This window comes from Rasamsonia emersonii, assembly GCF_000968595.1.
Source record: "Rasamsonia emersonii CBS 393.64 chromosome Unknown ctg1118621759968, whole genome shotgun sequence".
NCBI classification, from domain to species: domain Eukaryota; kingdom Fungi; phylum Ascomycota; class Eurotiomycetes; order Eurotiales; family Trichocomaceae; genus Rasamsonia; species Rasamsonia emersonii.
The window spans coordinates 83714-104232 of record NW_013563319.1 but is presented as its reverse complement, the minus strand read 5'-3'; the positions used below and the strand labels follow the sequence as shown (position 1 = coordinate 104232).

The 20519-nt window shown below is 53.5% G+C and overlaps 6 protein-coding genes across 6 annotated transcripts; 3 read left to right on the top strand and 3 right to left on the bottom strand.

Annotated features, from left to right (window-relative positions):
- Nucleotides 1–59: 59 nt before the first annotated feature.
- Nucleotides 60–2318, bottom strand: T310_0906 (Patatin-like phospholipase domain-containing protein; the record flags this gene model as incomplete). Its single annotated transcript, XM_013476199.1, has 2 exons — nucleotides 60–818; nucleotides 873–2318. 2 exons carry the CDS (start codon nucleotides 2316–2318, stop codon nucleotides 60–62), a joined length of 2205 nt encoding a protein of 734 aa, XP_013331653.1.
- A 4174-nt stretch (nucleotides 2319–6492) lies between these two features.
- Nucleotides 6493–8964, top strand: T310_0905 (Leucine Rich Repeat domain protein; the record flags this gene model as incomplete). Its single annotated transcript, XM_013476198.1, has 2 exons — nucleotides 6493–6534; nucleotides 6610–8964. The coding sequence occupies 2 exons, from the start codon at nucleotides 6493–6495 to the stop codon at nucleotides 8962–8964; spliced, it is 2397 nt and encodes a 798-aa protein (XP_013331652.1).
- A 551-nt stretch (nucleotides 8965–9515) lies between these two features.
- T310_0904 (uncharacterized protein) lies at nucleotides 9516–10892 on the top strand (the record flags this gene model as incomplete). Its single annotated transcript, XM_013476197.1, has 5 exons — nucleotides 9516–9524; nucleotides 9671–9688; nucleotides 9736–9971; nucleotides 10086–10344; nucleotides 10431–10892. 5 exons carry the CDS (start codon nucleotides 9516–9518, stop codon nucleotides 10890–10892), a joined length of 984 nt encoding a protein of 327 aa, XP_013331651.1.
- A 792-nt stretch (nucleotides 10893–11684) lies between these two features.
- Nucleotides 11685–12823, top strand: T310_0903 (Phosphoprotein phosphatase; the record flags this gene model as incomplete). The annotated part of the gene is made up of 3 exons (XM_013476196.1): nucleotides 11685–11864; nucleotides 11929–12330; nucleotides 12476–12823. 3 exons carry the CDS (start codon nucleotides 11685–11687, stop codon nucleotides 12821–12823), a joined length of 930 nt encoding a protein of 309 aa, XP_013331650.1.
- A 1909-nt stretch (nucleotides 12824–14732) lies between these two features.
- On the bottom strand, nucleotides 14733–15905 carry T310_0902 (Small monomeric GTPase SarA; the record flags this gene model as incomplete). Its single annotated transcript, XM_013476195.1, has 6 exons — nucleotides 14733–14773; nucleotides 14840–15139; nucleotides 15208–15273; nucleotides 15365–15404; nucleotides 15602–15705; nucleotides 15887–15905. 6 exons carry the CDS (start codon nucleotides 15903–15905, stop codon nucleotides 14733–14735), a joined length of 570 nt encoding a protein of 189 aa, XP_013331649.1.
- Nucleotides 15906–16724: 819 nt separating this feature from the next.
- Nucleotides 16725–18875, bottom strand: T310_0901 (uncharacterized protein; the record flags this gene model as incomplete). Its single annotated transcript, XM_013476194.1, has 1 exon — nucleotides 16725–18875. The coding sequence occupies one exon, from the start codon at nucleotides 18873–18875 to the stop codon at nucleotides 16725–16727; it is 2151 nt and encodes a 716-aa protein (XP_013331648.1).
- Nucleotides 18876–20519: the final 1644 nt, after the last annotated feature.

Genomic DNA, 20519 nt, shown 5'->3' with positions numbered 1-20519 from the left:
TTCCACCAGTTCTATATGCACAAGTAACAAAGACGGTCATGTCATCTATATTGTGAAGGTTAGGTCACTCTCGTTCCGCTGTTCTCCCCCGCAATGAGACTCCCCTCGTCACTCGAGTAGTTGTTGGCCTCTTCGCCGTACACGTCCGAGTCGTCGAAGAAGACTGCCGACTGCCGTCGCATCTCTTCAATGACGCTGGGCCGTCTCTGTTCATGTCGCGGTGCAGGAGCGTCCGGCACGTCGAGATATCGGTCGCCAAACTCGCGGCCAGGCGGAGTCCGGCGTCCCGGTAGATTCTCGTCGAGTCGTTCCTCCCTGGGGAAAGGTGGAACATGGTCGGACGGTTCTTTGTCACCGACATCCACTCGTCGTGAGAGCAGCGGCGACGGCTCTCGACTGCGCGTCGTCGAATTGCGAAGCAGGCCCTCCATGATGCAACTCTCGATCTTCATCCGGTTCCGGATGAACTGGATTTTGGGAAAGGTGCTCTGCTGGCCTACGTGAATCATTCGTGCCAACCGCTGCGGGCTGGGGTCGGAAAGAATGTTCCAATAATCCGAAGGAATACTCTTGGGCCAGATCGTGATTGTGCCGCTGAAATGCTGCAGCCAAATCTGACTCCAGTCCTGGCCCAGCGGCCGTGGCAGCAGCTCCAGATGCCGCAGCACTCGAAGCCACTTATTCAAATCGAGCTTTATATACTGTTCCACCGCCGACCCAAGGAATCCACCGCGCCATCCCCGGCCCTTACGATGCGTCACCGGTCGGCCCACTGTTCCTCGGGAGCTGAAGAAGAAGAGATTGATGTGAGGATTCACCTGGATTGGCTGTCAGTATATACTAATAACAACCGGCATAAAATTTCGTCTCACCTGAGATACAATGGTGAAGTTGACGTTAAAATGTAAATTCAACGCCTGCACCGGTATGTCGGTTCGTAAACTGCCATCTTTCCACTTGTTCCCAAACGAGTAGGGCGATAACGTGCCATCGCGATTCTTTTTCATTAGCACCACCGGGTTCAAGATGCCCGGGACAGCAGCAGAAGCGAGGACGGCGCTCCAGATCACGCAGTCAGGAGACGTCAAATAATTCGCGAGGATCGTCGGGGAGTACGGATCGGAAGGCACGCAGGAAACATTGAGGATTCTCCCTGTGCGTTCGAACGCTTCACGGAAGGTGGTGGAGCCCCTGGTGAACCAGCTGCATTGTTGAGCCCAGTCCATGGTGTCAAACCGGGCTCCTGTCCGCCACCAGCGCTGTATCCAGGTCGTGAAGCCCTCATGGCAGGCTTTAATCTTGTGCGCCAGGGCGGGTACGAGTAGTTGTTTCAACTCATCATCGGTCCTTGTCGCAACCAGCGCGGCGACCAAAGCCCCGCCTGACGTGCCCGTGATAATCTCTGGGAGCACTCCGTTGTTCAGGAGGGCCTTCACGACTCCGAAATGGTAGTAGGCGAATGTCGCTCCCCCGGATAGACAAAGCGCCGTACGTCCAAGGTTGGTGTCCAGGTGTCTGAAGTGACGGTACTTGACTTCTTTCGACAGGTGCCTGCTGTTCAAGACCAACTGTAAAGAAGCATGCACCTCATTGATATACTCCTGCACTAGATGTTTGGTCCCCGAATATGTTTCGCTGTAGAGTCGCGGATTTTCCACTCCGGCAAAGTTGTTTTTAACACAGGCTTCCAACAGCGAACGGAGCTCCTCCATGGCCGGGGTATCGCCACCGGAGCTGGTCACACCATCTTGTGCTTCCTTCTCCGCAAGTTTTCTCAGCTTCCTGAGCTGTGTCAAAACTTTATTCACCGTCAAGTAGTCGTAATACGCGTATTCGTCCTTCTCCTTCCATTGCTCGGTGCCGAGATATGCGTCCAGGGCTCTGGCAGCCCTCAGCCAGTCGGCATAGTTATGGGTTGCATGCAATGCTCGTCGTAATCTCTCCCGCTGGCCTGTCCATGTGACAAAGTGCTCATATAGGTAGATATAAAGGCGAGTGAGTATATAGGCGACACTGAGAACGGCGATCCATCCAAAAACGATTGCGAGAAACGGGTATTTGAGGACCGTATACAGGATGCCTTCTCTCGTCTCATCCTTAGTCCTTTTTCGGCGACTGCCCCGAGGTTTCCGGACGCGTTGGCGAATGGGGCGCCAATCGTTAATAGCAACAAGAGGCTCCGCTTCAGGCGCGTTCAGAGCCTGTTCGAAGCGACGAAGGTCATCCGGACTGATAAACTCGGTGTCGTAGTCGGGGAGTTTGGAGGGGTCGTAGAGGTCATCGGATGTAGGGGACGTCGACTTGTCGCCGGAGGTCATTGTTGGGTTCGGAGAGGCATCATGTTGAAGTTGTTATATCATGTATTGCTGTTGAGGCTCATGATGGGATATGCCAGCGTCATTGGGGCGGTTGGGGAAACGGACCAACGACGTCAGATGCTGCTGTCGACGGATTGGGTAGCTGGGCCCAGCCACAGTGTGCGGGGCCACTTGCACCCGCCACATCTCTGGAGCACGGGATCTGTGGCTGGTGAGCCGGTCCGACCCTGGTGGTCCGTGACCGGTGGCCCGTGCCCCACCAGGCAGTCCTCGATCCGATTCGGACTCCCGAAGCTTCTCCGAGACTATGATTAGAAAAAAGGCAAGAGGCCATGACGCATTTTTGCATATTGCATGCACCTGGTCTATCAGGGAAATCCATTACATTGTTATTCTCCGGGGCAAGTCTGCGCCATGTATGTTAGAACCTTGAATTGCCGGTGCGAAACATTAGAGGGTGTCGAAGTATTAGCGCTCCGGGAGAGAGACGATCAACCTGATTGACTCTGGTGCAGACCTCCTGTATGCTTAGCCTCCAACACCTCCGAGGACTAGATAAATGGTATTATCTTTATGCGTGTATGCGTTTGCACTTGCTCCGTAGAAAATTGCAATGTCCCAAAAGCGTCCCACAGAGAGAGGATGGCGACTTCTCCGGGGTCTGCGAGTAGGTACGCTAGCAGCACGTCGCGTCTTGCCAAGTGCCAAGGACCCGGCAGTAAGGGCTAGCACGGTGCACGCGCCAACAAGACCTTCTCCAATCATCAGCAATTCCCTGAGTTCATGCTGCGGCCACTCGCCACCCAATAATGTTGACAGGCGTGTGTCGTCAATGCATGGTCTCCATTATTATCCACGCTGTGGGTGCGTTTTGTAAGTCGTGTCGATATCCTTACTGGCATTTGGATTGACATCCTGCAGCTACCTGCCACTAATCCTTGGGGCGACTTGCACGTAGTCGGAAGAAACTAGAAAATTCTGTGAGGGAAGAGAGGGTCTCTCTTTTTTCTTTGGATGCATTGTCCTTCCGAATCGGTAACATGACATCTGCATGTTGACGCCTTTCAAAGATGTTCTGACACGAGTCGTGATGGTGGGGTGGTGGCGGCGCCAGGAGAGAGAGATTTCTCTGAACGGGAAGAGCGATGGAGCATTCGCGGCTACCGCGGGCCGTGACCGCTCAGTTGTGCACTTCGGTTCCGTGGATCTCTGTGATCAATGGCAGAGTCATCTGTTTCTGATAAACACACCCAGATGATGGATGGGAATTATCGAGGTAGAGAACGCCTTCAAGGTTGTATGCAAACCATTCAGGACGTTTTAGTCGCTGTCGATCATCAGGAATACTCGGGATATTATTCTCCTCCGCCGTCGTATCAGGACTGACAAAACAGGTTAGGTGCGACCGATAATTGTGGGTCCCGGGGGTGATCAGACTACGGCATGTCCTCTGCCACCATGTGCTGCTGGTCCTGTCCTCCAACGTTGTTGTCTCTGTCCTCCGTGTTATTCTTCCGCATTGCCAGTTTAGGGGTGCAGTTCTGAGGCTGTCTTGCAAGATCTCGGAGCCCCACCGACTTCGAGAGCATCGTTGACGATTGATTGGCTATGGGTCCTGCCGTGGATGGCACCGGGGCGGTGATCAACGAAGGCATCCGATTCGAAAAACCGTCATGTGTACCCCAGCACGACAGCGCTGGGTGTGCCATGCCCGTGTCGTGAGCACCCTGATCAGCCCGGTCATTCCAAGGGACGTACGTAATAGACCCCCGAAGAACGGAAGACCAAGTTGTGTCTGCCCCTCTTTCCCAAGGGAAGGGCTACACCGCTTCTCCGAAATCTAACACTCCGTCATATTATAAACTAGTCCAGTTCGAAGACTCGGACCAACGATGCGACGAATTTTGGAGTCCATGGATCTGTATGTAGTATGCATGTATGCGCATGTCCCTCGCAGAGACGACAAGGTACCTATTCCTACTAAGGCGACTATCTGGGAAGGATACGGGGTTTGGAGGGTTTTACAGGTGGAACTCCACCATTAAAGTTTTTGTAGATCGTGCATCGGAATGGAGGGGTTCAAGCAGTTGGCAATCTACTCCAACCAGCATGCTATCAAGCACATGCACACCCCAGACCAAGCGGAGGGTTTTGATAAGCCTGCCAAGGACTCCGCAGGGGGATGCCACAACTGGAGATACGCAATCGCCGCAACTCCCGACCGACTTCATACCTTTCTATCCATCATCGATATGGCAAGACAATTGCGCGGAAGATGATTTGATGCCGTCACCAGTGGAATGTGATGACGAAGTAATCTGCATTATTGCCACTGGCATCATCAGCGACTCTCACGGAGACGGGCGGTCATGTACTGCGCATGTTCTCCAAGGCACTATGGGCGGAAATTAATTGGAACAGTACAACCATGTCGTTAAAAGAACAGGAGGGGAGGCGATACTCGATAATAGATAGACCAAGGGCATAAGGGAGATAAAAAAAGGAAAGAAAGTAATGCGTAGGCTGGCTGATAACCTCAGCTTGGAAGATGATTTTTTCCTTGGGAGCTGAGCACACCCATACACGACGCAGAGGGTGCGAGTGAGGGCAAAGAGGGTCACTTGATGCCGATTCGCCGGAAGGAATGTCAGAGGGCGGCGTTTGCCACAGACAGAGAAGATATGCAAGGCGAATGGGAGCGGAGGAGCAGGCCATGAGACCGGGCCTGCTGAGCGCGCTGCGAGAGCCGATGCTGCTGCATGGCCGAAAGCGGCATGCAAAACACGGCCAGCCGTGCCCGTGATTCGCCCTCCCGCCAGCGGGCGTTGTGCGGCGACGGGCCAGTGGTCATTCTCAGTTACTGGGACAGGCCGGCTGCAGCGCGACGCAGCGGATATTCTGGACTAGGAAACTCTTGGACGGGACGGGGACGCGCGGGCCAAGAGCCAGGCGTCGAGCATCAATCAACGGCATGGGATGGCTTCCTCCAGGCCGGCACCCCGTCCACTGCCTCTATCTCGGCTGCCCCGTTTCCTGCAGCATGACGATGGTGCTTACCATTCCGGGCTGCAGCAGCCCTCTTCAGCCGTAGCCACACTCCAGCTCATATTTTATTTGATAGTCACCCAGATCGTAAGCGAGGGAGAAGGGTGGTTGCGCCTCCGGGCCGGGTCGGCCGCAGGTGGCTGAAGGTTGGATTTCCGAGTCATCTCTGCGACCTGCCTAGCGCGATGGATCACGGAGCTAGCGGTAGCTGCAGGCAGGACGGGCTAAGCGACTCGATACGCCCGGCAGCCCGCCAACCAGCGGCCGCAGGTGCCCTGGGAGGGGCAGGCACTGCGTCACGGGCGCGCGCAGGGTGATTAGCGCTGCTTATTTAGCTTATTTAGCAGGCGCGGGCAGCCAAGCGGCCCCTCCATCGGCCTGCTTGGGTTTAGCGGCTCTCGTCCTGCTCCTGCTCCCAAGGCCCTCCCCGGTCCCTCGAGGAGGGGGAAATAGTACAACAATCGCCTTGTTTGGCCTGCCTCTTCTCCTGCAGCCTTCGCGTTTTACCTGCTCCCTGCTGCAGGAGGGGTGTCCAGAGCACACCACTCGTCCCGATCCTTTCCTTGTCGCCCCTGATCTCCTTCATATAGATTCTTCGATTTCTCTCTTCCTCTGTTTTCCTTTCGCCCCCGGTACGTCTTCACTGCAACCGACTCCCTTTCTTTCACTGGGCTGCTGCCTTGGCTGGGGGACAAGGAAAAGCAAGGCAGAAAGACGAGATCAAAAAGTCATACGAGACTATCCAGGGCGGCCCTTTCGCCTTGTTCTCACTCCATCGAAGTTTGTCTCAGCGGAGGCTTCCTGCTGAGGTCAGAGGTTCAAGGTCTCGTGAACCTCCTGGAGCACGCCGTCAGTATCAATTATCGAGGTATTGTTTCACTCTTCTTTTTTTAATCCCCTCTCTGCGCCCCATCACCCTACACTTCTCCTATGACTGTGTTTGACTCTATTGGGGATGCGAGCGAGTATCGAGATTCATTGCTGACTTCTCTACTTTTTCTTCCTACAGCTTGATCCGGCAAAGATGTCGACGGCTGCCTTCGCCGGTCTTTCGAGTGTTCCCTGAGCACCCGTTTTCAGCGCTGTCTCCTGCCTGGATTCTACTACGTCGGGCAGGAAGAACATCATGATGGAGAAACTCAACTCTGAAGATGGCCAGCTCTTCATCAAGGTCGGTCCCTCCCCCGGTGGAAGTCCGTTATGGGGAGCCAACAAAGCTGATATCTGCTTCGTCTTCCTGTAATAGAATCTCGCTAGTTTTGTGCGCACTCACGAGAAGGCATTGGCGAACGCCCTGCAACTGAGACGCCAGTCTTCCAAAAATGGCCCCTCCACCGGAGCCACGTCCTCGACCCTGGCCGCAGCATTGTCGTTTGGGCCCCTGAAATTTACCTCTCATACTGTCAAGTCTGCAAAACTCACCCTGACTCCCCATCATCTATTCTACTTGCTCTCCCGCTTTGAAGAGCTCTTTATCCCCGTGGGTCCCATGAATGTTCGACTGGAGAACATTCACACTGAGACTGCCCCCTCCTATGTCTCCTTTCTGAACCAGCCCCGCCGCTCCCGCGGTGACCGGGACTCCATCCATTCTGTATCAAGCGTGCGTAGTGTCATATCGGGCATGAGCGCTCTGTGGTCCTCCTTTGGTCTGGGTTCCAAGGATGCCTCCAAGTCCGAGAAGGCCAAGGCTGCCCTCGAGGCTGATCTGAAGTACCTGTATTCTGCCTTCACGAAAATCCCCTGTCTCCGTTTAGCCCCGGACCACCGAGCTCGCCTGATCCGTGGATATGAGGAATTCCCGTTAGATACTGCCGTTCCCCTCCATTGTTTCAAGAACGTGAGCTCTTTGGAGATCATCGATATAGACTTTCGCTCGTTCTATGGATGGGACCGTCTCTCGGAACAACTGCGCACACTGACTCTGAAGAGAGCCAATATCGACGACCCGGCGGACCTGCTGACCAGGATCGTCCTCGATGACATTGATAAACGGAGGCGTCGCTCCTCCAAGTCCCAGCCGTCCCCGGTCCTGGGATCGAGTAGCAGTGCCACTCATCCACCACCTGACTACAAATCCGACATGGGCAAGTCGAACTCGGCACCCGGCTCCCCCACCGCAGATTCCGGCCTTGGAACCAGTACGAGTCCCAAGGCGGTGCCCATGGTCCGAGGGGCTTCGGAGGGTGGACGAGGCCATCGACGCAGTGGAAGTTATTCTCCAACCCGCCCGCAGAGTTCGAAACAGGTCGGCTATCGCCATTCTCGAGGTCACTCCGTTAAAATCGCACGTTCCGGCTCCGGGAGTTCGAACTCGAGTGAAGCGTCCACAAGCTACGGCAATCGAAGTTCCTCGAATCTCCTGGCAGGCGTTCTACCCCCCACGAAATGGCGGTTCCTCCGGCATCTCGGCCTGCCTGATAACTCCCTGACCTCCATCACCGCCTCTAGTCTTGCCCCGGTGGCCAATACTTTGCACTCATTGGACCTGTCTTCGAATCATTTTGGCGAGGTTCCCGACAGCCTAGCATCTCTGGTATCCCTGCGGGCGTTGAACTTGTCCAACTGCATGATCGAGTCACTGCGTTCCCTGTCCAAGAACCCGTTACCCGCGATCACCGCGTTGAATCTTCGTGGAAACCGTCTTTCGTCTCTCGCAGGAATCGAACGACTCCTCTCGTTGGAACGTTTAGATCTTCGGGATAACAATCTGTCCGATCCCACGGAGATTGCTCGACTGACCGGTCTTCCTGAGATACGGGAGATCTGGGTGTCAGGCAATCCGTTCACGAAGACTCACTCTGGTTACCGCGTTACTATCTTCAACCTCTTTCGCCGTACCCCTGGATACGCCGAAGATATCATTATCGACGCGTCTGGTCCGGGGTACAGCGAAAGGAAGCAGTTGGTCGATCGGGTTGCCGAACCGGAGGCCGCTCCTGTGGTGCGACCGGTCGATCCCGAGCCTCCGCAGACAGTGAGTAGAGCCTCGGGATCGGTGCGCCATGGCCTCCCTCCCAATGACCAGGAACCACCAGTCTCCGAGAGTCTGGCTCCCGAGTCTCAACAGAACAATTATACGGTGGGATCTAGTCGTCGAAAGAAGGCTCTTCGACGGCGAATCGTGGATATTTCCCGAGAGGATTCTGCCGCCGCTGGCGATAAGGCCGCCCGTGTCGAGGCGACTAAGCACACCCTGACCCCTGCCCCGGGTCCGACTGATCCGTCTGATCCGTTTATTGAGACCTCCACTCAGGGCATGTCCCCCAGGACTGTGCCTCAGCTCGCGACCCCAGAGCCTGTCAAAAGGCAAGTTCCGTATCCCGTTGAGGCGAACAACAACCGCGAACTTCTCCCTGCTATCCAAGACCTGGACTGGAATGTTGACGGAAATGTCTACCGGCAGAGACTGGAGGCTCTGAAGCAAGATGTGGGCAGCGGCTGGCTCAGCGTTTTGGGCGATGATGCCTGGCAGCCTAAACAACAGAGCATCGCAGTCCCGTGTTCCGGACCTGGGCTTGATTCTCCCACCATTCGACCCGATCCCATCACACGGACTCCCAACCAGGTTATGGTCAGCGGCGGTCGGACCTTGGGCTGAAAAAAAATCTTCCTTTTATTTTTCTGGTTCGCGAATTTTTCTTCCCCTGAAGTGGTGGGCGATGACACTTCTCCTCTCTTGCGGTCAGACGGGTCGTTTCCCCACGAATGCCCTCTATTGGAGTACCGTGGGTTCCTTGTTTTCGCTCTTCCTTTGGCCGATGCTCGGCTTCTTTCCGACTGGGTGAGGATTTGTGCCTCCAAAAAAAAAAGTTATACCCCTTCTTGATTGTATATTTTCGGTGCATATCATGGTGTTATACGGGTTTTGATGATTTGACATTCTGGGCGGGCATGTTTTGATGATCTTCGTGCGTTTTCTTGCCGTCACAACCGGTCTACATTCCTCTTAGGGAAGGTATCGTCCAAAGATCGTATCCGGTGGATTTTTTTTTACTTTTTAGACCGCTTGTACTATTAATGGGCGGCAGGCATTTGGGCGTTTACAGGAGCGGTATGATTTTTCCGTCTGTTCTTTTCCACGAGTTCCGATTACGCTCCTCTCTCGGTTGTGATTGTTGTTTTTTTGATGACGATTCCTCGTACCGCGTCATGTTTTACGTATGCCTGTTATTGACGTATTTGTTTTGCGTCTATACACTGAAGATTCATGGTGATTGCATGAAGATATGAAGTGCGGCACGTTAATCCTGTATCGATTGCATCTGCAATGAAGAAGATTGTTCTCTGATGATACACGATCGTAGCTGTCACGAAGTCTGTCGGTGAGTGATCCTGTCCAGGATCGACCGCGAACCGTATTATCGCGTAGAGCAGCATCACTGATCCAATGATCCCTCCGCCATGTATGTACCTTGGGAGCCAGTCAGTTGCTTGGTCGGGTGTTCCAATTTTGGACCGTTGCGCGTCCAGGCCGGGGCCCGGCGGCAAGCCCCACGAATTGCAGTGGGTAACGGCGAGGGAGACTGAGAGATCCGGAGCGCAGAGTTGGCCGGAGCCTCAGGGAGCCACTAAGAGGACGACTAGCATCATCTGGGAAGTTGAAAGGTCAAGTTGAAACCCCTGCTCGATGCCCTGCCCTGCTGGCCAGGTCTCGGAGGCGTTCGAGAAAGAGCATCGGGTCTTGGCAAGGACTATGAACGGCTGTGGAACCTGTTGCAGTGCAATGGGCGGCGATTCAACGAGGACCTGGAGTAGTTCTGCTGTTTCTGGAAAGCGATCAGGGAGGCAGATCACTTGGTACGACAACGGATCAGCAGTCCCTAAGCCAGTGGGAGACTTATGTGATCAGACCCGTATTAATTATACTAGTCCTGGCGACAAAATAAGGAGACTGGGGGCGGTCTCAGTGATTCCGGCACGTCGTCTCTTGGAATCACTCAGCAGACCCGAAAAAGGAAAAAGGGCTGCGCCGGGATTTGTAGGCTTACGGGCATGATGTATTCGAGAATCATGTCTGTCCAACTCTGGTCCGCCAATTAATGCTGTATCGACGAGATTTGGCAGTGGTGGATCCACCCGCGTCCTGGGCGCACCGTCTGTCGCTGGGCAGGCTGCGAGGACGCCATTCCGGGGGCGCACGCAGGAAAAGAACAATCAAGGACGGCCGGAGGGCGTGATGAGGAAGAGACAGGCAGGATTCTGGGGGAGCACAGTCAGAATACGCAAGCAAGAATGCGTGTCGTAGTCAGATCAGATCGGGGTTCTGTCGCCGCCGTACCGCCAGCCGGCAAGGAACGAGCCAAGCAGCGGGCCAACGAGACTAAACACCGCCCGAGCCGGCCCTCTTCTCGTTCTCGCTCGATGCCCTCAGACTGCCTTGCCTGCCAGTCAACCTGCCTCCCCTCCTCTCGCTCGCCAGCGCTGCTTCATTGTCTGCCTCCGCCGTCACCACCTCGTCGTGCCTCTTCTGTCCACGCTCGTCCGTCCCCTGTCGATCGCGTCTCGCTGAGATCCCACTGCCCGTAGGCGCCCTTGATTGCTGCCACACCGGATCCCCCTTCCCCCCGCCACCGCGACCCGTGTGCGAGAGCGAGCGAAACCTCTGAGCCATCGCCCATTCCGACTTCCCATCCATCAGAAAGCCCCAAGAGCCTCGAGACACGCCGCGTCTGTCATCGCTGCCTGGTGGTTGCGTCCGTCCCTCTGGTTTTTCACCAACTCGCCGGCGCCGTTTTTTCTCCCCCGTCTGCTCGTGTCGCCAGCGTCATCCCAGCTCGCGGAAAGCCTTTCCATCGCCCAGATCGAGCCAGATAGATCTCAGAGACACGCCTCTCCCCCTCGCCAGATCCTCTTCCCATCGGGGACACCGACTCCAGAGCTTGGTATTCGGGGCCTGACGGGCCTGCTCATCCAACGCTCTCCGTCCAGCTTACCGGGAGCTTTTCTTTTTCTTCTTGGTGAGTCCCCATCCCTTCGTCAGATCCTTCACATCACGACACGCGTCGACAGCCGCGTCTCCTTCCCACGCCCACCCACAGGAAAAAAAAAGAAAGAAAAAAGGAATAAAATAAAAAATCGCTTATCGGCAGACACTTCAGAATTGAGTTTTATTTTGCTAACGATTTTTCGCAACCCCCCCCTTTCTTCGCTCTAGGCACCGGCATTGGTTATTAAGTCTTCGACAAAGCGACACAACCAAGGGCCTCCCGGAAGCGTCTCTTTCGTTTCTCGTTTCTTTCTTTCCCCCTCTTCTCCCTTCCGCCGCCGACTCTTCTTTACTCTCCCCTCTACTCCGTCTCTCGTGAGCGGCGGCAAGTCATGGCTGACCAGGGTGAGGTCGATCTGGATTCCATCATCGACAGACTGCTGGAAGTGAGGGGTAGCCGGCCCGGAAAGCAGGTCCAGCTGCTGGAGTCGGAGATTCGCCATCTGTGCACCAAGGCGAGGGAAATCTTCATCTCGCAGCCCATATTACTGGAGTTGGAAGCGCCGATCAAGGTATGCCACAATCGCCCTCTTCCATCTACTCTATGTTGACTCGTACTGATTCATGCAAAACCAGATATGTGGCGATATTCACGGCCAGTACTACGATCTGTTGCGTCTTTTCGAGTACGGCGGTTTCCCTCCCGAGGCAAATTACTTGTTCCTGGGAGACTATGTAGATCGTGGCAAGCAGTCGCTCGAGACAATCTGCCTGTTGCTGGCCTACAAGATCAAGTACCCGGAGAACTTTTTCATCCTCCGTGGTAACCACGAGTGCGCGTCGATCAATCGTATCTATGGCTTCTACGATGAGTGCAAGCGAAGGTACAACATCAAGCTATGGAAGACGTTCACCGACTGCTTCAACTGCTTGCCCATTGCGGCGATTATCGATGAGAAGATCTTTACGATGCACGGGGGCTTGAGTCCCGACTTGAACTCGATGGAACAGATCCGTCGTGTGATGCGACCTACTGATGTAAGTCCGGTTTTTGTCTTTGATTTCCTTCCTCAATGGCAGTTGAATTGGAAACGGAGGTTTTTTTTTTGAGAAGGAAAAAAAAGAAGATAGTCTATCATTGGAGCTTCCTGAAGCTCAAGGCTTAATCCGCTGACTATGACAGATTCCCGATTGCGGTCTGCTTTGCGACCTGCTCTGGTCCGATCCCGACAAAGACATTACCGGCTGGAGTGAGAACGATCGTGGAGTATCATTTACATTCGGACCCGACGTCGTATCGCGCTTCCTCCAAAAACACGATATGGATCTCATCTGCCGTGCGCACCAAGTCGTCGAAGACGGGTATGAGTTCTTCTCGAAGCGACAGCTCGTGACCCTTTTCAGCGCGCCGAACTATTGCGGAGAATTCGACAACGCAGGAGCAATGATGAGCGTTGATGAGAGCTTGCTTTGTTCATTCCAGGTAAGCACTGTTTTGTCTGGCTATTCCTTTCGTCTTCTGGATTACTGACATGGCGATTTTTTCTCAAATTTTGAAGATTTTGAAACCAGCCGAAAAGAAACAAAAGTACGTCAACGGGGGCATAAGCACTGGCAGGCCCATCACTCCTCCGCGCAAGCAGAAAAAGAAGTAAAAAAGAAATCATACGAGCTTTTCCATGTGTAGCAGGTTCGGACGAAGATAGAAAGTTATCATATCGGGAACTGTACGACAAGGCCAGGCCGCCACGACATGATTTTGAAGCCTTACGCCTTCCGCCAGATTCATTCCCGCCATCGACAACGCCATCGGCCATCCGCAGTCAGTTGCGACGTCGCGTAACCCATGTTTTACACTTTCCTTTTCTTTTTCCATTTTATCCTTTTGCGCTCCCATTGAGCTGTGCCGAGTTATTTTATCAGTTGTTCCGGAAAGGGGAGGGTTCGAGGTATTTCCCTGCCTGTGTTTTGTTTTTTTTTCTTAACTTTTGAGGGCAGAGAGTAGGGGCTGTTTTATTTATTTAAAGGTTTAGCATTTTCCAGGTTTCTTGAGTTGTGATGATGAGGAAGGACGAAGGCCAGGGCTTTTTAAAAGGTCGAGGGCGAGGCGAACGTCTTTTTAAATTAAAAGACGGGCGGAAGAAGAACCAGCAGCTATGTGTCTGTGTCTGTTAATCAATCCAATCCACGCACACACTCAGTACCGGTTTTTTTTTCTTTTCCTTTTTTTTCCCTTTTTCATTTCCTCTTTTGAATTCATCTTTTTTCTACTTATCTTGTCAGTATAACGCAGGAGGAAAAGAAATGTTTTTTTTCTTTGACACAGTGTCAGAGTGTACATTTTGCCAGTCCAGTCCAGTCCAGTCTCCCGAAACAAAAACAAAAACAAAAAACCGAAAAAAAAAGGAACTACTACTAATTAGACAAAGTATACGAAGTTGCGTTTGCGTTTGCTTTTTTTCTCATTAGTCTCTTCTCTTCCTCGGACCTTTCCAGCCAGGCAGGCAGGCAGCAAGGTTCAGATTTCTTGGAGACGTGACGAGAGACCAGACCAGAACAGAGCGTCATTATACCGCTTGCTTGCTTGCTTTGCTTTCTTGTTTTACCTGCCCGTCTAGATCCCCTTTTGCACTACTTGTTTTCTATTTTATTCTTTTTTTTCTCTGACTATGTCGAATAGATAGTCGACTGACTGACTGACTGGTGACTGACTGATGACTGGAGACTGGTGACTGACTGGTGTGATGGTTGGTGGCTAGTGGTAGTGGCCACGAGGTAGGTAGGTACCTAAGGCAGGTAGGTCTGTCTATCGGTCGATTGATTGATCGATTGATTTAGTCAATTCAATTAATGAATCTATCTATCTAAATAAATAAATAACAAATTCTACGGTCATTATTATAGTGATAAATGTCTATTTTGTCTTGTTGTGTCTTGTTTTGTTGTGTCTTGTTTTGGTTGATGGATGGATGGATGGCAATGTTTAGTTCAGAATGACTTCTTTACTTTGCTTTACTTCACTTTGTTTTACTTTGCATACTGTACTTTACTGTAGATTCAAACTCTAGACAGGTCACAGGACAAGACAGCGAATGAAAGATCTTGATCAATTCAATTCACTCAGACATTGATTGAAGATAGATAGCTAACTAGCTTGCTCTAGAGGACAGGAAAGACGAGTATGTAAGTAGAAGAGAAGAGAAGAGGTGTACTACTAGTAGTAAAAGCAAGACACCTCGGTTATAAATTTAGTGGACAGAGAGAAAAGGTTATAGGGGAACAACATAACATGGTTGTTGTTGTTGTTGTGGTGGTGGTGGTGGTGGTCAAGACCTCTGTATCAGTAGTAGTACCCGTACCAGTACCATCACCAGTCTCTCACTCTCTTTTCGTCATTATTTATCATCTCATATGATTGATTGATTGGTTGGTTGATCTCTTTAGACGTATTGCGACAGCCATCTGATACCCTCACCGTAACCTGTTGTAATGTATTGTCAGCTCCAACCCTCTAAATTCATCTTCGACTACTGTCTTCATTTCATACCCTGTCTCATCACAACACTGCACATAAACAGCTCGATCGGCCGGATGCCCTCCAGCGGAACCTTGCCCTTGCCTGTCGTCTGCCACAAGCCCAGGTGATGCCGGAGCTCGTCCTCGCTCACTGCGTCCGGGTGGTCGATCTTGTTGCCCAGGATCAGGAAGGGAACCTTGGCCAATTCCTCCATGGCCAACAAGGCGTCCAGTTCCGCCTTGGACTCCGCGAACCGCTCGTGGTCCTTGGCATCGACCAGGAAGACGATGCCGCTGACCTCGGGGAAGTAGTCCTTCCAGAGACGACGAGCTGAGCGACTCAGATCAGCATCATGCAATGACCGACAAAGTAGAAGGTAAGGTAGGATGTTCGCCTACCTTGCTGGTGACCACCGAGGTCAAAGGTCGTAAATCGGTTGTTACCAATCACCAGTTCCTCCGAAGCTGATTCAGTCGCCGTCAGTAAAAGACATTCGGATCGCAACGATGGAAGGGTTGGTCCGTATAAGCAGGGAGATGGGAAGAGGCAGCGTACTCGGATGTGCAGTAGGTTGCAGGATTGCTACTCGGTCATTCTGCACAAGATAGAAATGTCAGTCTCAGTCTTCAGCTAAGCGGTTGGATAATGAGACGTCTTTTCGGCCTCCCCCGATGCGGATTGTCGCGTGCTGCTTAAACGCTTCTCGCCGCACCAAACAGCTTGCGAGCATCGAAGCTAGCCGAAGAAGACCGGAATTCCCTCCCCCCATCATCCACCTGCGCAACCACTCACCTTGAGCATGTGTAGCAAAGTCGTCTTTCCGGCGTTATCCAGACCGAGGAAGAGAAGTTTGGCATGCTTGTTGAGCAAGCCCAGGGAGGCCAGGAGGTCGTAGACTACATTCGAACGCGAGCAAAGACGTCAGTTCTCTGGTAGGAAACCAAGAAAAGAAAAGAAGAGGATATTGAGGAAAGACGTGGCTAGCAAAAGTCAAAGAAGAAACGTGACCCTGCAGCAAAGACTGCTTGCTGCTGGCTGCTGATGGGAACGGAGAACGGAGATCGGGAAAGTACTTACACCAGTTTATAATCCACATCGTGAAGGTATTCGAGGGCTACACAGAAACAATGGAACAGAAAACTGCAAGCGCAAAAAGAAAAAGAATTGCCAGGTGATGGGGATGGCAAGAGGTTGTCGACACGATGGATGTTGGCGAGGAGGTCGAGCTTGGCTGGTTCGGTGCTTCAACTTGGCCTGTTCTGGTCCCGGACTGGACTAACTTCAGCCTCACTCGCCGCACCACCGCCTCTTCTGTGGCAAACTACGCGGTATCACTACCATCATGCACACGCTCACTTGTCCTTCGATTTCTACTGAAATAATGCATGACAATACATGTGTGAGATACTAATCGTACGTCGAAAATAAAAATGCGAATGTAAACAACGCAGAGATCCTTCATTAGGCAATCTGCCCGTATCTACAAGCAAAACAACAAGGGGGTATATACTCCTTGTCCCCAAGATCAAGATCGATACCGCCCAGGAACTAAAAAGAGATACCAAAAACTAAAAAGAGATATAAAAAGCGAAAAATAAAAGACCGGATATCGTTTCTCATGAAGAATAAAAAGACAAATAAAAACTAGTAGACAAAAGCAACTCGCTAACAGAAACAGAAGTACAAAAAAAATAAAACAAAGTATATAATGATCGCCTGTAAATGCAAGACACATGAGTCCTCCCTTGGTACATGGATCTCGGTTGAATGCAAAGGATTGAAAACGGGACGCTTCGAATGCAGGCAATCAATCAGCCTCCCTGGGAAGTATGTACAAGAAATTGGGCACAGCGACACCGCCGGCCCGTTCCCATAAATAAGAAAAAGAGAAATCGAATCCGGTGGGAGGGTCTTTCTAAACTGAGAGAACCAACTGCGGGCCTTGACCGGCGCCGTAAGCTTTGAATCTCTCTGCCATTTCCAGGCCCAGCTCCTTCATGCGCTCGGCCCCTTTGCCCGGCACGGGGCGACGCTCCTGCTCCTTGGCAGCCTTGCGGCAATGCTGGCGCCAGAACTTCTCCTTCCGCTTCTGACGCTTCCGCTCGAGACCCTGGATGATGTCAATGGGGCCCCGGGTATGCATCTCGCGCGTACGAGACACCCCGCGTTCCGGGGACTGCGCCAACGAGGGAGCAACGGATGACTGACGCTCTTTCTCCATGTCGATGAAGAATGGATTCGGCGTCCGGGGAAGAGACTTGGTTCGGTTGCAGTTCGGTCGCTGAACCGGTCCGGTGATGTTCACTCCCTCAGGGTGCGTCGGCCCCGCGAGGACGGGCAGTCCCGCGTTGGAACCGGACCGCTGCTTCGGGGCGGGAGACTTCATGCGTTTGGGGGAATTGTGACCACGCACACGGGGAGCGGGAGAAAGGGGCCGCTTGGGAGACACACGCGGCGAGGTCCTCCGAGACGAGCCCTTGGCTCTGCCGCGCAGCAGCTCCTCCTCGACCCTGGCCGTGCGCTCGAGGTCTTCGTCATCCTCCTCATCCAAGTCATTGTCTTCGGGGTCCGTGGTCGGGAAACTCGGATCAATATCCTGGGGAACCGGGACATGCTTCTTACGACGCCGTTCCTCCATGCAGGAGATGTAGGCGGCCTCGAGAGGGCGATCCTCGTCCAGGGTCCCACACACAAAGTCGGTGCTATCCGGAAGGTCGGGAGTCTCGGGACGCGTCTTGGGAATCTTGATGGCGCGGTGAGCTCTGCCTCGGCGAGCAGGCGCGGGGAGCCATGGCTGCGCTTCGTCCTGTTTCAAAGACTCGATGGATGTGTTGGAATTCCTGCGTTCCGCAGCCAGACGGCCAAGATCCATGTTCTCCGCGCTCGTGGCAGCAGTCGTGGTGGAGGGGGCCCAGAATCTGTAGTCGGAACCGTCATCACTCTCGTCGTCCGAATCAGCGAAGCCGGCCTCGTTGTCCGACTCGTTGCCATCGTCCGAGGAGAAATCGTGAACGGTCGAGTCGTCTTCCTCTCCAGCTTCTTCATCCGCGTCAGCCTCGTCGTCATCGTCATCTTCATTTTCTTCTTCCTCTTCTTCTTCTTCCTCTGCCATTGCCTCCGCTTCTGCTTCCTCCCCGAGTTTTCGGATCGCGTTCTCTTTCTTCATGCAGTCATTCAGCGTAATTTTGTCTTTATACTCGGTCGGCCGGATCACCCATTCGTCGACCTCCTCGACCGAACTTGCGAACTCGTGAAACCTCGTTTCCTCGGAGGGGTGGAATCCACCCAGGCCACTGATGTGGATGCTCCCGGGCTTTCTCTGCGGTTGAGACGGCGGGGCCTCACTCGCGCTTCGAGTTTGGGAAGCAACCTCTTCAGCCGGGGGTGATCTGCGAGCAACTGGAGCTGGAGATCCACGGGGCCGGGAACGGAAAGAAGCTCTCCGAGGGGTACCATTTGTCGGAGCCCTGACCTCGGGCTGGCGAGCCGGGCAGGCGAAAGTCAGGGTCGTCTTCCGCTGGGGAGGCTCGACAGCAGCGTTCTTGTCCGTCACCGTCTCCTTCTCCGTCTCCTTTTGTCGGTTGGCACAAGCAAAGGTGATGCAACGCTTGCGGCCTAGATTGGCTTCAACATTTGATTCGCTCGGATCGGCGGGAGGGGTCGGCTTCCGTTGGAGGATCAGATTGTGCACACCGCCTAGCTGAGACGGAATGGGCGGGCTGGGGGTATTGGACAAGGCCGGGCTCGTGAGGTCGCCGTCACTGGTCAGCTCTGCCGTGGAATGACCGCTGGCATTGCTGTGCGGATAAGAAGGGGGACTGTGATGGGATTTCCGATCGGCCGGGAGGAGGTCGGGGCTATTCAACAGGGCGCGGGTCAGGAGAGACTCCTTCCGCTCCGGTACCGTAGGTGGTGACTTGAAGTAGAGCTGGCCATCAGTGTGAGGGTGATGGATAGTCACCGCCTCAGAAGAAAGGAAGTGGGAGTCCGGAGGTTCGTCCACGTCCTCGACAACGTCGGTCTCCTGGCCAGCAGGTAGATTCGACGGATTCGAAGATAACAGCATCTTGAAGAAGTTGTGTAGGGCGGACACCCCGTGGCTCTCACTGGTCTGGTGATGAGCCATAGGTTGAAACCACCCTTCTTGTCGTCGTCAGGATCGAATCGGAAGATGAAGGAATATAAGAGGAAAGGATGTGGTAGAGGTGGAGAAGACGCTCGAGAGCTCCCAGAATGGCGAGGAGATTGGAGCGGTCGAGAGAAAGCTGAATCGACTAGAAGTTGACACAGACTATACCGACCGCACCGCAGGGAGCGTACGCAAAAGGGTGTCCCGTGCAGGACGCAGATTGTCATAATATGGAGGGCATCATCTTGACAGGTGAGCGATGCCGTGACGGAGATGTCGATGGGAAAGAGAAAGGCAAAACGGACAGCTCAGCAAATATGAGGGAGCACCAGTGACGCAGAGAGGAGTGTAAGAGGCAGAGAGACGGTAGCAGGGAGAAGAACGGGTTGAGAAAGAGGGGAGACGCGTGGGCAGGCAGCGGTGGATGGAAACGAAATGAGATGGAGGCCTCGACAGTGATGTGCAGCGAGCGGGTAACTGGCTCTTGTATGGGGCGGCGCCGTCCGTTGCCACTGCTGCTAGCTGGAAGGCTAGTAAGGACCCTGCACGCGCACACCGGAAATCCTCTTTTTTTTTTGACGCCGGCGGCGCCGCAGGCCCCGGCGATTATTGGAAAAATGCTTGGCGCAACAACACAGGCGGCGGTGGAGCCCACGCTTCTGACGCCGGGGCGCGCGGTGGTTCCTGCGGCTTTTTTTGTTTGTGGGCTTTGTGGCACCGTGGCAGAGGTTGGCAATGATGCTGCAGGACGGGCAACGGGCGCTGCCAGCCAAGCAGCGAAGTATGTGTGAGGCGTCCTGCAATACGACTGAAGAAAGCGACGCCGATGGAGAAATGCGCAGAATGCCGTTTGCAGCCGGCGACCTGACCAGCACCGCTTGCTGCAAATGGAAGCAGGAAAACAGAGGAACCCGCTAGAACGGCGTCAGCAATGAAACATCGATTTCGAAGTCTCTGGAAGCAGGCGATGATGATGCGGGTGGTGGTGGTGATGCTGGGCTGATGGCAGTGCTGCTGTCGCTGACGATGAGGCTGCTCGTGCCCAGCCATGGAGGCCTTCTCAGCCATGACTGTATCATTACACGCCAGTTACAGGGGAGGCACGTGAGGTGCATACTCGGGGCATCATGGACGGGGATGGCCCGGTCACCAGCCCGTCATCGGGGAGGAAAAATTACGGCGAGGATCAACGGGCCTAAGCAGCGCTTCTCGCGCTTTGTCCTTCAGGCTGTTTCGAGGCTGGGGGATGACCTCATCCTCCTCTCCATCAGCTGTTGCACAATAATAATCGCACATGGCCTCCTACAGCAACCTCTCTACCCTGCTGCAGATTCCTGCTTTCCTCTTCTTCATCTTGGTAGCTTCCCGCGCCGAGTTCGGACGTCTCTGAATGCGGGCCACGGCGCCAATCCTGCAGTTCGCTGCAGCTTCATTCCTAGCGGGGAAAATGTGCAGTCATCAGACGGTACCGAGATATAGTACTGCTATTTTGGTACAAGCACGGAGTAAAGTTTGACTTTCGTTTCAAGAAAAATAATAATAATAATTTTTCTTGAACAAAAAAAATTACTTTGATTACTA